At 45.5% G+C, this 15,468-nt stretch overlaps 1 protein-coding gene across 1 annotated transcript in view; it reads left to right on the forward strand.

Annotated features, from left to right (window-relative positions):
• The window catches only part of LOC128342708 (zinc finger protein 271-like), a 33,259-nt gene extending 20,263 nt beyond the window's left edge, over positions 1-12,996 (forward strand). Inside the window, exon 6 of the mRNA XM_053290455.1 lies at positions 11,105-12,996. Within this exon, the coding sequence (XP_053146430.1) occupies positions 11,105-11,863 (759 nt within the window). The 3' untranslated portion in view covers positions 11,864-12,996. The remainder of the gene's footprint in view (positions 1-11,104) is intronic.
• The last annotated feature ends 2,472 nt before the right edge of the window (positions 12,997-15,468 follow it).

Genomic DNA, 15,468 nt, shown 5'->3' on the forward strand with positions numbered 1-15,468 from the left:
TTCCATGCACATCCCTACCCACAGGCTTGGGGGTGGAGGAAGAGATTGACAAACAACTAAAAAATTTAATAATGGTTTTTAATGCCATGATTAATGTGATGAAAGTTGACCTTGGCCCCCACACACTAAGTCATGGTTGGTTCCGGCCCAATGGGGCATTTGAGTTGCACCCCTGCCATATAGTCAAGCTAGCCTGGAAGAGAGCACATGGTAAGGAAAACCATCTCCCCGCAGTTTGGAACAGTTAGCAGTAGGCCCCGTTTGTCAGATGCCTGGAACAGTTTCCTGGCTTGGTAGGTGTGGAGAGTTTTATGGAAATGTCATCTCATTTCTATGCAGAACATAAATGCAGTTGCCGTCACATTTCAGTGCCCAATCAATATTGTTTAAAGTTGATTACTTTGTCATTGCACTCAGCTCAAAGAAAAGGCATGTTTTCAAAAATGTTTGTATGTATGGTGTGGGCCCTGATCCTGAGGTCCTCTCAGTAGCATGCCTGCACCTGGCTGAATGCAGAGATCTTCCCCATGAGAGTGTGTGAGAGAGATGGAAAATTCACGTCCCTAATTCTACTGATATTGATTTCAGCTCTGCAGTGGATCCACTCAAAGACCTTAGGAAAATCATCTCCTTTAACATCCTTTGTTAAAGAGGATGATTAATGACCTACTTCACAGGGCTGTTGTGAAGATTAAAAGGAGGAAGTTCCTGATCTTAGGGAAAGCACACACAATTCATCTCCCAGCTATTGTCACTTCACAAGAATTAAACACCCCAGTTTATACCTTACATGTCTTGCAAGAAAGATTGATTCTTTCTTTAGAATTCATTTCTCTAAAAGAGTGCCAAAGATTACAGCTCTTGATACAGCTGAATGGCCTCTGCATTTGGAAAACATATCATTCAGTTTTTTAAATTGTTGCCTGGAAAGCCAGCGTGGTGTAGTGGTTAGAGTGCTGGACTAGGACCAGGAGACCCCGAGTTCAAATCCCCATTTAGCCATGAGACTTGCATTTCTCTCTCAGCCTAACCTACTTCACAGGGTTGTTGTGAGGATAAACTTAAGTATGTGATACACCACTCTGGGCTCCTTGGAGGGTATCCAGCATCTCCCTACTCCACCCACATGGAGGCGCTGTTGAACAAGAAATTGGTCTAAGACTCTTCTGGAGGCTGCCCCATCCTCTTGCTTTCCGTTCCACTCTTTGCACCTTCCCGAGAAAGAAATGATCAGATCGTTACATGGTTAACTACACAAAGTTGTGGATCCTAGAGGGGCCCAGCACTTGCGGTGGTGTGTTCAATAATATCGTCCCTTTCCTTTTCCTGGCAGGGGAGGAAGTTGTACTGTTGCTGCGAAATATTAGAGAGGTAAGTTAAAGCTGTGTTTTGGTGCGAAAAGGTGATGTGAACATGCAGGGGAAAGAAGGTGAGAGGAAAAGGAGAATGCAGAAAGGGAGGCCGGATTCCAGTATTTTAAAAGCCGCAGCAGCTGAAAAACTATTAAAAGAAATGCAGTTTTAGGAACATAGGAAACTGCCTTATACTGAGTCAGATGATCCTTGGTCTAGCTTAGTATTGTCTGCACTGGCTGGCAGCAGCTTGCCAAGGTTTCAGACATGAGCCTTTCCCAGCAGTGTTCCCTCTAACAAGGATTCCCAGATGTTGTTGACTACAACTCCCAGAATCCCCAGCTGTCATGGCTTTTGCTTGGGGTTTCTGGGAGTTGTAGTCAACAACATCTGGGAATCCCTGTTAGAGGGAATACTGTTTCCCAGCAATACCTGGAGATGCTGGTAAGTCTTTAATCTGGGACCTTCTGCTTGCAAAGCTGGTGTTCTACCTTTGAGCTGCAACCCCATCCACAGTTTTGATTCAAAAGAGCCAAGATCTTGCTAGGTATAAGAGTGTGGGTGGCGGTGGCTTTGCCGTCATGGAAAGTAATTGGGAGGCAACTGGCAAGTCCTGCCAAGTGTGCACTCCCAGAACTCTCACCCTCTTCTGTGTCTTGCAGATCTGGAAATACCAAATGGAAAATGCTGGTTTTCCTCCACCGCCCAACATTCTCCACCCAGCTTCATATGTCCGTAATTTGAAGTCCGTAATTTTAGTTCTTTACTGTCTTTCAGGAGAGCCCTTAAAACCTATCTGTTTGGCCTGGCCTTCCAGGGTTTTTAATCTACTGTAAACTGTTTTAAATGGTTGCCTTGCTTTTCCAGGGTTTTTAGCTGTTTGCATGTTAACTTAATTTTATTCTGTTTTTATAGTTCTGATTTTAATTGTGAACTGGTTTTAATTGTTTTTATCCTGTTGTAAACCGCCCTGAGCCATTTTGGAAGGGCGGTATGTAAATTGAATAAATGAAGAAAAAAAGAGCATGTCATGGGTCTTCTTTGGTTTCTTTCAGGAAGGAACGTCTCTTGCTTGTCTGCACGGTCAATCCCGGATTCAGAACGTTTACCCTTGCCCAAAGAGATATCATACATCCCATGAAATCTGTGGTATCGACACGTTGTTTCTGAGAGCATGATTTAAGACGGGAGGTGGAATCATTGCCCTGTGTGTGAGAAAAAGAGAGAATGGACCAGGGCAAAACAGCACCGTTGAGTCTGGGTTTCCATGCCCTGTTAGTACAGGATGCTGAGCCAATGATGCAAATAAAGGGGCAAGATGGGTCAGGACCGAGATTGAACAAGGGGTCTGAAGGAAGGCAGGAAGGAGCTGAAAAGCCGAAACTCTTAGCAGCAGTGCAGTTGCCAAACTCGGGACAAAACAGCCCCCAGCTGCCAATGCCTGCCCCATGGGAAGATGCAAAGACTGGTCTGCCCTCTTTGGACGGGGCAGTGTGTAGCAGTCTCCAAAGAAATGAAGCAACCAACTTCCAGTTAGGGGTCAGTGGCAAATCCAAAGAGACTGACAACAGCTTTCACTCCGGTGAAGATGTCCAGAACATGAAGGAGTCCTCTGAAAGGCACGCTCTCAACCTGGAGTCGCACCGGCGAAACTTCCGGCAGTTCCGCTACCAGGAGGCCGAGGGGCCCCGTGAGGTGTGCAGCCAGCTCTGGTATCTTTGCCACCGGTGGCTGAAGCCAGAAAGACACACAAAGGAGAGGATTGTGGAGCTGCTGATCCTGGAGCAGTTCCTGGCCATCCTGCCTCTGGAAATCCGGAGTGGGGTGAGACAGTTGGAGCCAGAGACGTGCTCCCAGGCAGTGGCCCTGGCAGAGGGTTTCTTGGTAAGGCGGAGAGAGGATGAGAGAACAGAAGAACAGGTGAGAGCTGGTCTTGTGGTAGCAAGCATGACTTGTCCCCTTAGCTATGCAGGGTCCGCCCTGGTTGCATTTGAATGGGAGACTTGATGTGTGAGCACTGTAAGATATTCCCTTTAGGGCAGCGATCCTCAGCGTTGGGCCCCCAGATGTTCTTGGACTTCAACTCCCATAATCCCCAGGCCCAGTGGCCTTTGGCTGGGGATTATGGGAGTTGAAGTCCAAGAACATCTGGGGGCCCAACGTTGAGGATCCCTGCCTTAGGGGATGGAGCCACTTTGGGAAGAGCAGAAGGTTTTTCAAGTTCCCTCCCTGGCTCCTCCAAGATAGGGCTGAGAGAGATTCCTGCCTGCAATCTTGGAGAAGCCGCTGCCAGTCTGTGAAGACAATACTGAGCTAGAAGGATCAATGGTCTGACTCACTATATGGCAGCTTCTTATGTTCCTTTGATTTCTTCCTAAATAAACGCTTCCATAGCACCTGGGAAAATTAGTATAAGACTATAAGAGGCGGAGCAGCCAATCAGGACTTCCTTGGTTCAAATCTCGTCTCTGCCTTTAACTCACTTGGCCATCAAGGGAGTTCATGGCAGAGAAGAGATGGAGCTGGAGCTCCTATCTGGCATGCCGAAGGTCCCAGTTTCAATCCCTGGCATCTCCAGGTAGGGCTGGGAAAGAGCCCTGCCTAAAAACCTTGGAGAACTGCTACCAGTCAGTGCAGAAAATACTGAGCTAGGCCCAATGATATGAGACAGTAGAAAGCAGCTTTGTATTAAGGACATAAGGACAGCCCTGCTGGGTCAGGCCCAAGGCTAATCTAATCCAGTAGATTAGCTGTATTCACCCAGTGGCCCACCAAATGCTGCTGTTTCACTGTTTCGCTCAGTGGTCTACCAGATGCCTCTGAGAAGCCCACAGGCAAGAGGTGAGGGCTTACCCTCTCTCTTGCTGTTGCTCCCCTGCAACTGGTATTGAGAGGCATTTTGCCTCTGAGGCTGGAGGTGGCCTGTAGCCCTCAGACTAGTAGCCATTCATAGAACTGTCTTCCATGAATTTGTCCAAGCCCCTTTTAAAGCCATCCAAGCTAGTGGCCACCACCACATCCCGTGGCAGAGAATTCCATAGATTAATTATGCACTGTGTGAAAAAGTACTTCCTTTTGTTGGTCCTAAATTTCCCAGCCTTCAGTTTCATGGGATGACCCCTGGTTCTAGTGTTGTGAGAGAAGGAGAAGAATTTCTCTCTGTCCACTCTCTCCACTCTATGCATAATTTTATACCCCTCAATCATGTCTCCCCGTAGTTGCCTCTTTTCCAAACTAAAAAGCCGCATGTGCTGTAGCCTTGCCTCATGAGGAAGGTGCTCCAGGCTCCTGATCATCTTGGTTGCCCTCTTCTTACCCTCCTTAATCTCTCATCATCCAAGGGTCCAACCGCCTCCCTGGCAGGTTTTCTACTTTTGATATAGTTGAAGAAGTTTTTGTTATTTCCCTTGACGCTTCTAGCTAAATGCTCCTCAGACGCTCTTTTTGCATCCCCTTATTGCATTTCTTTTACCAGAGTTTATGTTCTTTTCTTTTCTCTTCATTTGGGCAGGACTTCCATTTTCTGAAGGACGTCTTTCCCCTCTTTACAGCTTCCTTGACTTTTCTAATTAGCCATGCTGATGTCCTCCCGAACTGGTGTACATTCCAACTGAGTTTTTATTATTATGGATTTCAATAAGTACCACGCTTTCTGGAGTGATTTGACCCTCCTGACCTTCCCTTTCAGCTCGGAGAGTAGGGCCTTAGCTCAGTGGAAGAGCATTTTCTTGTCATGCAAATGCAGAAGGTCCCCTGCTCCATGCTCCATTCCGGCAGCATCTCCAGGGAGGGCTGGGAAAGCCCCCTGCCTGGAACTCTGGAGACTTGCTGCCAAACAGTGCATAGCATAGGAAGCTGCCATATACTGAGTCAGACCATTGGTCCATCTAGCTCACTATTGTCTTCACAGACTGGCAGCAGCTTCTCCAAGGTTGCAAGCAGGAAACTCTCTCAGCCCTATCTTGGGGAAGCCAGAGAGGGAACTAGGGAGGCAATACTATTACTACGGATATTTACATACCACTCTTCAACCGAATTTCTCCAAGCAGTTTACATAGAAGAAACAAACATATAAATAAGATGGTCCTCTGACCTCAAAGGGCTCGCAGTCTAAAAAGAAACCTAAGGTAAACACCAGTGACAGCCACTGGAGGGATGCTGTGCTGGGGTTGGATAGGGCCAGTTGCTCTCCCCGTGGTAAATATAAGAGAATCACCACCTTAACAGGTGTCTCTTTGCTCAGTTAGCAGGGGCAAATAATAAGTTAGATGAACTAGTAATTTGACTCAGTATAAGGCAGCTTCCTATTCATTTCCATTTTGGAACTGAACCGGGCCAGCTGGTTTTGTGCACACCCTTACTTCTCAGTCTCCATCACAGTTTTTAGAAAGCATGTGAAATCTTGGCTTTTCACCCAGCCTTTTATATGATTGTTTCTATTGCTGCTGCTTTGTGTCCGTTATGTTTGTATTGTGCTATTTTTTAATCTTTTAATTAGATTGTTATTTTAATATTCTAGCTAATATTTTAAATGTGTAATTTTTGTAGTCTTGTGTGAACCGCCTTGCGATTGTTTTAATGAAAGGCGGTATAGAAATCTAACAAACAAACAAACAAATAAATAAGGTCCTGGGTGGAATCCTTGGCATCTACAGTTAGGGCTGGAACATATCAATAATAATAATAAAAAACAACAACAACAACTTTATGTGTTAGCCTCCCCATAACAAATTGTTCTCTGGGCAGCTCACAACACAGCATTAAAACATCGAGTAAAAACGCATAAAATGCATGAAATCACAACACATTACAAAATACAATACAGACCCGTTTTAAAACTTTTTTAAAGTCAGTTTTAAAAATCAAATTAAAGAGTCAAATTTTAAAAGCCTGAGTGAGCAGAAAGGTCTTTATCTGGTGTATAAAAGAGCAAAGTGATGAAGCCAGGCAAACCTCACTGGGGAGGCTGTTCTATGAACAAGGTGCTGCCACCGAAAAGGCCCTCTCCCTAGTAGCCACCCGTCTCACTTCGTTTGGCAGGGGCACTCTGAGGAGGGCCTCCGAAGACCTTAAAGTCCAAGTCGGGACCTATGGGGCAAGGCACTCTCTTAGGTAACCAAGACATTTAGGGCTTTAAAGGTTAAAACCAGCACATTGAATTGGGCCCGGAAATGGACTAGTTTCCATCTGAAACCCTGGAAAGCTGCTGCCAGTCAGTGTAGACCAGGGTGTCTCAACGTGTGGGTCACCAGATGTTATTGGACTTCAAGTCCCATAATCCCCAGCCTCAGTGGCCTTTGGTTGGGAATTATGGGAGTTGAAGTTCAATTACATCTGGGGACCCACACGTTGAGAATCTCTGGTGTAGACAATACTGAGCTAGATGGATCAAGGGTCTGATTCGGTTAAAAACCGTTTTGTATGTAACTTATGGGAATGCAGCTGTAGCTCAGTGAGCATCTCCTTTGCATGCAGAATGACCTTGGTTTAATTCTTGGTGTCTCCAGGTCCTACTGGGAATCACTTTTGTCTGAATTTTGAGAGAGCTGCTGCCAGTCAGAGTAGCCAGTACACGAGCTAGATGGACCAAGAGTTTGACTCAGTATAAAGTGGCTTATGAACATAAGAACAGCCCTGCTGGATTGGGCCCAAGGCCCATCTAGTCCAGTAGCCTGTTTCACACAGTGGCCTACCAGATGCCACTGGAAGCCTATGAGATGCTATGAGATGCTGGTGATACCATCCTGTTTCACACAGGAAGCCTATGAGATGCTGGTGATACCATCCTGTTTCACACAGTGGCCCACTAGATGCCACTGGAAGCCTATGAAATGCTGAGATACCTATGGGATGCTGGTTCACATCTCAGCTGGGGAGACTTGAACCAGTGGCCTTAGGCAAGCCACTTGCCCTTAGCCTCAGCTGCAATCTGGAGACAATAATACTTAGTTAATTTACCAGCTTGTTACATCAAGATAATTACAAGATAATGCATGTGAAGCACTTTGCACACGCGCCAAAAGTGCAATACAAATGCTAAGTATTTGCACAATGAGTGAGTCACCAGATTACACTGATTATCTCAGCTGGTTCCAACATGCAGAAACAGGATGTGCAACATTTCTGCTTCAGATACTAGGTGCACAACTCAGATGCCCCAATGGGCCAGAGAGCCAACCATGACTTGGTGTGTGGGGCCAAGGTCAATTTTTATCGCATTAATCATTACATTAAGTTCAACTATTAAAAAGATTATTAAAAGCAGTTTTTAGTTAGCTCCCCATGGCACCAACACACGAATATACTCCCAGCCTGCGTTGGGAGGCTTCCCATAATGTACCACACACTTGGAAATCCTGGGGGCCTCCCAGGCCCCAAACCTCCCAGCTTCTGGTCGCAGCTGGCAAACATCTGGGTGAGCAATCTGCTCGCCCAGCCAGAAGCAAAAGATCATCTGCAGGGGAGGTAAGCATTTCGAGGCATCCTCTTATTGCCCCTTTTGAAGTCCTTCTCTGATCGTGAGAAAGAGCTCACAGCATTTCTCTCCTAAGCCCTCTGCGTAGGTGCTAAAAAAAGAATCTGAAGGGGGAAGAGAGGGGATTGGTGGCAGCCACAAATAATGGCTGGCTAGTGAGCCAAGCCTAAATTTGTGGATCTCTGTCCAATGCTTTCTTGTACTGTCCACGCAGCTCCCGGTGGTTCTCCCGTGCAGGAAAAACTGGGCCAGGTTTCCTTAGCCCAGTTTTGCCTGCGTGTGAGAATAATCTCATATTCTGCCATTTGCACTGGGACATGGAGAGGGTAAGAAGCAGGGGCAGCCCTCTCCTACTGTTATCGCCAGCCTTTTTGACAGGGTATTTTCCTGGTTGTTTCAGGTGGCACTTGTGGATTCTCCAGAAATGGATCAGGATCCTTCAGACACCAGAGAGATGATGATGAGCATGGAAGTCAAAGAAGAAAGTGGCACAGATACCAGCTGTTTGCGTAAGCTTAATCTGAGGCTTCAATTCTGGGGTATTCTAATATTCCTGGTGGGACGATAGCCTTTAATTGGTTGGATTAATTGATTTAAAAACCTTTTCAATCCACTAAAAAATTCCCTATTAACCAGGCAACACATTTTAGAGGTTTTTTTCCTTTTCTTCAATGCAAGTACGTTTTTCTATGTTCTATGAAGGTAAAAATATCAAAGGCTGTAATAGAAGTCACATATATGCTTGCAAATCCAGAACATTAAATCAGGCCTTGACCATTTCCCTTTGAATCCGGGAGCCAGCCCAAAAATTTAGAAGCCAACTTTGTCAATGGTCACGTGACAAAATTATCCTAGTGACAGACATTGTGGAGAGGAGAGGGTAGGCAAACAGGCTTCTCTTTATCCCCTTTCCAAGTAACATACTCAGAACAGAAACAGAGCTGCCTGGGATAAATATGCTGCTTGGGGCTCCTTGGAGGAAGAGTGGGATGTAAAAGTGAAAATACATGTTAAATAATTCTACCTCTGAATATTCTAGTCTAGTCACAGGTAATTTTCTAGACATCATGGCTCCCTGTTGCTTGGGATTTGTCAAGTTCTGTATTAAATCCAAATATTATTATTATTATTATTACATTTATATCCCGCTCTTCCTCCAAGGAGCCCAGAGCGGTGTACTACATACTTAAGTTTCTCTTTCACAACAACCCTATGAAGTAGGTTAGGCTGAGAGAGAAGTGACTGGCCCAGAGTCACCCAGCTAGAATCATGGCTGAATGGGGATTTGAACTCGGGTCTCCCTAGTCCTAGTCCAGCACTCTAACCACTACACCACGCTGGCTCTCTACTGATACAAATATTCTTTCTCCGAGATCTGTTATGCTACCATGAGTTGATTTGAACACCCACCCATAATAAATATTATATCCATCCTAGAGTTTGTCTCATGTCATCAGTGAAACTAAAATGTGTGGGGAAATAGCATCATGTACATAACCATTCCAATACTGGGCAAACATGATCCATTTCTGTGCAGATGTATCTCTTATATCATCTTTCCTTGCATTTTAAAAACATGTACAGTTCAATACAGATACCTCTGAAAAATGCAGACAGCAGGCACCAGCTTAGAAGAGGCATTCCCCCTGCCCTCACTTGCCCACAGAAAGAAATGCTTGGAAGCTTAGAAGAGGCATTCCCCCTGCCCTCATTTGCCCACAGAAAGGAATGCTTCCTTTACACTGACACCTAGTACAACATTAAGATGCACCATCTAAAATTAAAGTGGGCTTTTTTCCTTCAATCTTATTTCTTTGAAATAAGTTGAGATCTTTAATTCGGTTCAAACATTGGTTTCAGATTGCAGTTTATTTAAGGAAGTAGATTAGAATAAACCAAGATTGGTTGGTTCAGACGTGACAACCAATCTAGGTTTATTTTAACCTAAATTGGAAGTAGATGCTTGTCTAGGAGGGGGAGGGGGGAGTGTGTGCTCCTGAGGCCTGGGGATATCATGTGGAGCTGGGCGAAGTGATGTGATATGTCTGAACCAGCTCAGTACCTCTCATAGTAGCAGGAACTGAACGTCACTGATTGACAAACAGTTGATTCAGAACAAGTAGAAATAAGTACCTTCACACAGGGCTGATGGAACTTACTACTACAAGATGGGGTGATAGCCACTACTTTAGGAGGTGGCTATAAAAGGGGACCTAAGAAGAGTCCTGTTGGAGCAGGCTCAAGGCCTATCTAGTCCAGCATCTTGTTTCTCACCGTGGCCCACCAGATGCCTCTGGCACCCTGCGAGCAAGAAATGAAAGTATGCCTCCTCTCCTGCTCCCCTGCAACTGAGATTCAGAAGCACCGTTCTCTGAGCCTGGAGGTAGCATATAGCCATCAAGACTAGTAGCCACTGAAAGACTTGTTCTCCATGAATTTGCCTAAGCCCCTTTTAAAATCCATTCAAGCTGGTGGCCATCACCACATCCAGTGACAGAGAATTCGATAGACTAATTATGTGCAGTGTGGAAAAGTACACACTTTTGTTGGTCCTAAATTTCCTGGCAATCAGTTTCATGGGATGACTCCTGGTTCCTAGTGTTGCGAGAGAGGGAGGAAAGCTTCTCTGTGTCCACTCTTCTCCACATCATGCATAACTGTATAAGCCTCTAGCATGTCTCCCCTTAGGCATCGTTGGTTCTGCATGACATTTGAACAAATCTAGAGAACAAGTTCCCTTTTTCCACTTCAGCTGCACCATGCATAATTTTGTAAACGGTGTTATATATCGGGGTTCCCAGCCTGTGGTACTCCAGATGTTTCTGACCTACAACTCGCATCATCCCCAGCCACAATAAATTGTAGCTAGGGATGCTGGGAGTTTTAGTTCAGCAACATTTGGAGTACCACAGGTTGGGAACCCCAGTTAGATATCATTTTTGGGGGGAAACAACCACCTACTCTATCCATCTGAAGTTCTGTTTCTTCCTGACATAAGAAATCAATTAATCTGAATTCTGCTTTGTTTTGTTTTATTCTTTTAGATGATGGCTGGCTGAATAGGATGGAAGTGGATAGTGCACAGCTGAAAAGCCCAAAGCAAATGGAGCCAGGCACGAAGAGAAGGCCCTATGTGCAATGCCAGAGGGAGAACAATTCCGCACTTAGTTCAGAGGCAAATGTGGGAAGTTGCCCAGAAGAGAGTGTGAACAAGGAAATCTCCAATGACCATCATGAATCCACCAGCCCTCAGATAACTTCAAAAAGCAAGAAGCAGAGGACCTGCAACGTGTGTGGGAAGAGCTTCAGTCGGAGCACTGGACTGATCGCGCACCAAAGAATCCACACAGGAGAGAAACCGTACGAGTGCTTGGACTGCGGGAAAAAATTCACATTGAGGTCAAACCTGATTGCGCATGAAAGGACGCACAATGGAGAGAAGCCGTACCAGTGCCACGAATGTGGGAAACGCTTCAGCGTGAGCTCGCAGCTTATCAAACACGAGCGAACACACTCAGGGGAAAAGCCATACAAATGCACAGAATGCGGACAGACTTTCCGTCAGAGCTCGCATCTTAAAAACCACCAGAGAATCCACACAGGAGACAGACCATTTAAGTGTTCAGATTGCGGGAAAAGCTTCAGCGTGAGCTCAGACTTGATTCGGCACGAGATCTCACACACAGGGGAGAAACCATACCAGTGTCCTGACTGTGGGAAACGCTTCTGTAACAGTTCACAGATTATTACACATCGGAGAGTACACACAGGAGAAAAGCCCTATAAATGCCTAGAATGTGGGAAAAGTTTCACGGTCAGCCAGCAGCTCAGTAGGCACCAGAGAGTCCACACAGGAGAGAAACCATATAAATGCCCCGAATGTGGGAAAACCTTTGGTGTAAGCACGCTCCTTACTGGACATCTGAGAATTCACACGGGAGAAAAACCATATGAATGTTCAGAATGTGAGAAAAGTTTTCGGTTGCGCTCAAACCTTATTGCTCATCAGAAAATACACACTGCAAGAAAATCTTAGGCATTTTTTGACAGGGAGTGGGGAGAAGTGTGTTAGACGTGGATTAACTGTTTGATGCTTCATAATATTATAGGATTGTGCAGGCCTGGAACATAAGAACAGCCCTGCTGGATCAGGCCCAAGGCTAATCTAATCCAATATCCGGTTTCACCCAGTAGCCCACCAGATGCCTCTGAGAAGCCCACAGGCAAGGGGTGAGGGCATATCCTCTGTCCTGCTGTTGCTCCCCTGCAACTGGTATTTGGAGGCATCTTGCATCTGAGGCTGGAGATGGCCTGTAGCTACTAAGCTAGTAGCCATTGATAGACCTGGCCTCTGAATTTGACTAGGCCCCTTTTAAAGCCATCCCCACGAGTGGCCATTCCCACTTCCCATGGCAGAGGCCTCATAAAACCCCCAGAGGATATTGACCATGTTCACGTGTTACGTTCAACTGAATAGCAATAGCAATAGCACTTACATTTATATACCGCTCAATAGCTGGAAGCTCTCTAAGCGGTTTACAATGATTTAGCATATTGCCCCACAACATTCTGGGTACTCATTTTACCGACCTCGGAAGGATGGAAGGCTGAGTCAACCTTGAGCCCCTGGTCAGGATCGAACTTGTAACCTTCTGGTTACAGGGCGGCAGTTTTACCACTGCGCCACCAGGGGCTCTGAATACACTCTGTTTCGTGCACACCTCTAGATTGTATGTCTGAACCTGCTCCAATCAACAAACCACAGTTTATTTCAGGCAGTCAAACCACTAATCTGAACTCAAGATTTTTAAGCTGGTTGATGGTCTTAACGGTGGTCTCATGTGGTGTCTGAACCCACAATCTTGGTTTAATCTTGGTTTGTTTCAGTAGCTCTACTCTCATGCGGAGAGAGGGAAGCCTAGTGTGATTTAGTGGTTAGAGTGTTGGACTAGGACCAGAGAGACCTGAGTTCAGATCCTGATTCAGCCATGAAAATCACTGGGTGATTGTGAGCCATTCACTTACCTCTCAACCTAACCTGTTTTGCAGGGTTGTAAGTATGTAAGTACATAAAGGGGCAGGGCCCAAACAAACCATGATATAGTGAAACAAATGAAAACTTGGTGACTGTCTGTGGTGCCAAACTATGTTTCTTAAATAAAGCTTGGTTATAATAAACTGCTTCCACTGAATTCCTGCGCCCACCTATAACGGGAGTCCACAGGACCAATGTGCTATTTGCACCTCCTGCAAAAGCGGCACCACTCCCTTCACTGCGTTCTCCGTACCACAGAACCAAAAGAAGGGAGAGGTCAGTGGCAACCACAAATAATGGGTGTGGCCAATTTAGAAATAATGGGTGTGGTCAATGGAGAACACTGGTCTACAGCAGCAGTTTTCAAAATGCAGGTCACAGTCCAGTATTGGATTATGCTGCTGTTTTCTTTCTGTTGATAATTCTTAGGTTTCCTTAGCGGTCTTATTTATTTATTTATTTATTTATTTGACACATTTCTATACCGCCCTAACCCAAGGTCTCAGGGCGGTTCACAACAGAGAACCGCCCTGTATAGTATAGTATATTGCTATAATATACTGTCCTTCCTCCTCCATATTCCACTTTTTGTAAATTAGATAATTCAGAAGTGCTCTAAGAAACCAATAAGTCAATCAAATAACATCTCTAGGTTCTTCAGCCTCATTCCAGCCATTTGTCGGTTTTGCGGTGGTAATTGGGGACTATACAAATTAAATGGGCACAGGTCTACATGTGTGTGCATGCCAGCACAAATGGACATTTTACATGTTGGCATGTCTCATAATACTACTACTCTTATTTATATACTGCTTTTCAACAAAATTTCCAAAGCGGTTTCCCTAGAAAAATAGAGAACAAATAAATAAGATGGTTCCCTGTCCCCAAAAGGCACACAGCCTAAAAGGGAAAAAATAAGGTAAACACCAACGACAGCCACTGGAGGGATGCTGTGCAGGGGTTGGATAGGGCCAGTTGCTCTCCCCCTGATAAATATAAGAGAATCACCACTTTGAAAAGTGCCTCTTTGTTCAGTGAGCAGGGCCTCAGCACGTGTACAGTCAGGGATCTTTACTATTTTCCAAGCAGAGGCCACTTAGGCAAAAAACTTCAATGTGAGAGCCATTTCCCTCTGTGCTGACCTTCACACAGTACTCAGTGCTGGGCAGGGGGCCTTTAAGAGAGATGGAGCCCCCTCTTCAGAGCTCTGTGGAGAAAGTGCTAGGAAAGGCTACCCTTCCCGGCTCTCTTTCCCTTAAAGGAACCCCACAGGCACGGAGCCAAGTACAGCATTGCACATTGAGCATGGTCATCTCTGCAGTGCCAGGGGACTGTGGAGCATATTCAGCTTTGGCCGAAGCTTCACATAGGCCCATTAAACTAGTCAGGGAGCCACATTTCGGGTTGATGGTGACTGCTGCTGGCTCCCGGGCCTTGCAATGAAGAACACTGCCCTAGTGTACCAAAGCGGGCGGAATAAAATAAATATAACAGAAACTTTATTTGTTAGTCACCCCATAACAAATTGTTCCCCGGGCGGCTCACAACACAGCATTAGAACATCAAATAAAAACATCTAACACATAAAATCACACACCAGGGGGGTGGGGGTGGTACAAAATACAATACAAAACCATTTGAAACTTTTTAATAAAAAAATCAAATTTAAAAATCAAAATTTTTAAATTGAGTGAACAAAAAGGTCTTTACCAGGCATCTAAAAGAACAAAGTGATGAAGCCAGGCGAACCTCACTGGGGAGGCTATTTCATAAATGGGGTGCAGTCACTGAAAAGGCCCTCTGCCTAGTAGCCACCCACCTCACTTCATGAGGCAGGCGCACTCAGAGCAGGGCCTCCAGAGAAGATTTAAGGTCTGAGTCAAGACATATGGGGCAAGGTACTCTTTCAGGTAACCTGGTCCCAAGCCATTTAGGGTTTTAAAGGTTAAGAACAGCACTTTGAATTGGACCCCGAAACAGACTGGGAGCCAGTGCAGCTGATGAAGCACTGGAGTCATATGATCAAAATGTCCAGTCCCAGTTAATAACCTTGCAGCCCTATTTTGTAAGCAAGGTGGAGGAAAGGCCAGGTTTTCATCCTACTTTGCTTCCACATAATGGGAAGTGGGATTTTTGTCAGGAAAACAGCAGAGGGGAGAGACTTAAGAGGATGGTTAAATAGCCCAAAGTGCTTCAGCGGCAACTGATAACAGTACCGTCAAATGACCCAAGTTACAGACTGCCTTTATTGACATCCTTTTGCACACACACACACACACACACACACACGGTGGCTTACAGCTTAAATCAGGAAGAGTCAACTGGCTTGAAACACACTGGGCCAATAAACCCTCCTCTCTACAGTTCTTCAACAGGTTGCTTTTCCAGACATGAAGAGAGGTGAGAACAGCAATGTACTCATCCAGGAAATGTGGAAGCCATGATGGGAGGACAGGAAACTACCAGTCCTTCACCTCTCCTTATGGTAAATGAAGTACCAGGGTGGAGTGCAGGGGGAGCTTCACCAGACAAATTCCTGTCTGTCATATAAGCACCACCACCTGCTAATTTCTAGCCGGTCAGAAGACTGCTAAAGGCACAGGAGC

This window comes from Hemicordylus capensis, chromosome 2 (genome assembly GCF_027244095.1).
Source record: "Hemicordylus capensis ecotype Gifberg chromosome 2, rHemCap1.1.pri, whole genome shotgun sequence".
Taxonomy (NCBI): domain Eukaryota; kingdom Metazoa; phylum Chordata; class Lepidosauria; order Squamata; family Cordylidae; genus Hemicordylus; species Hemicordylus capensis.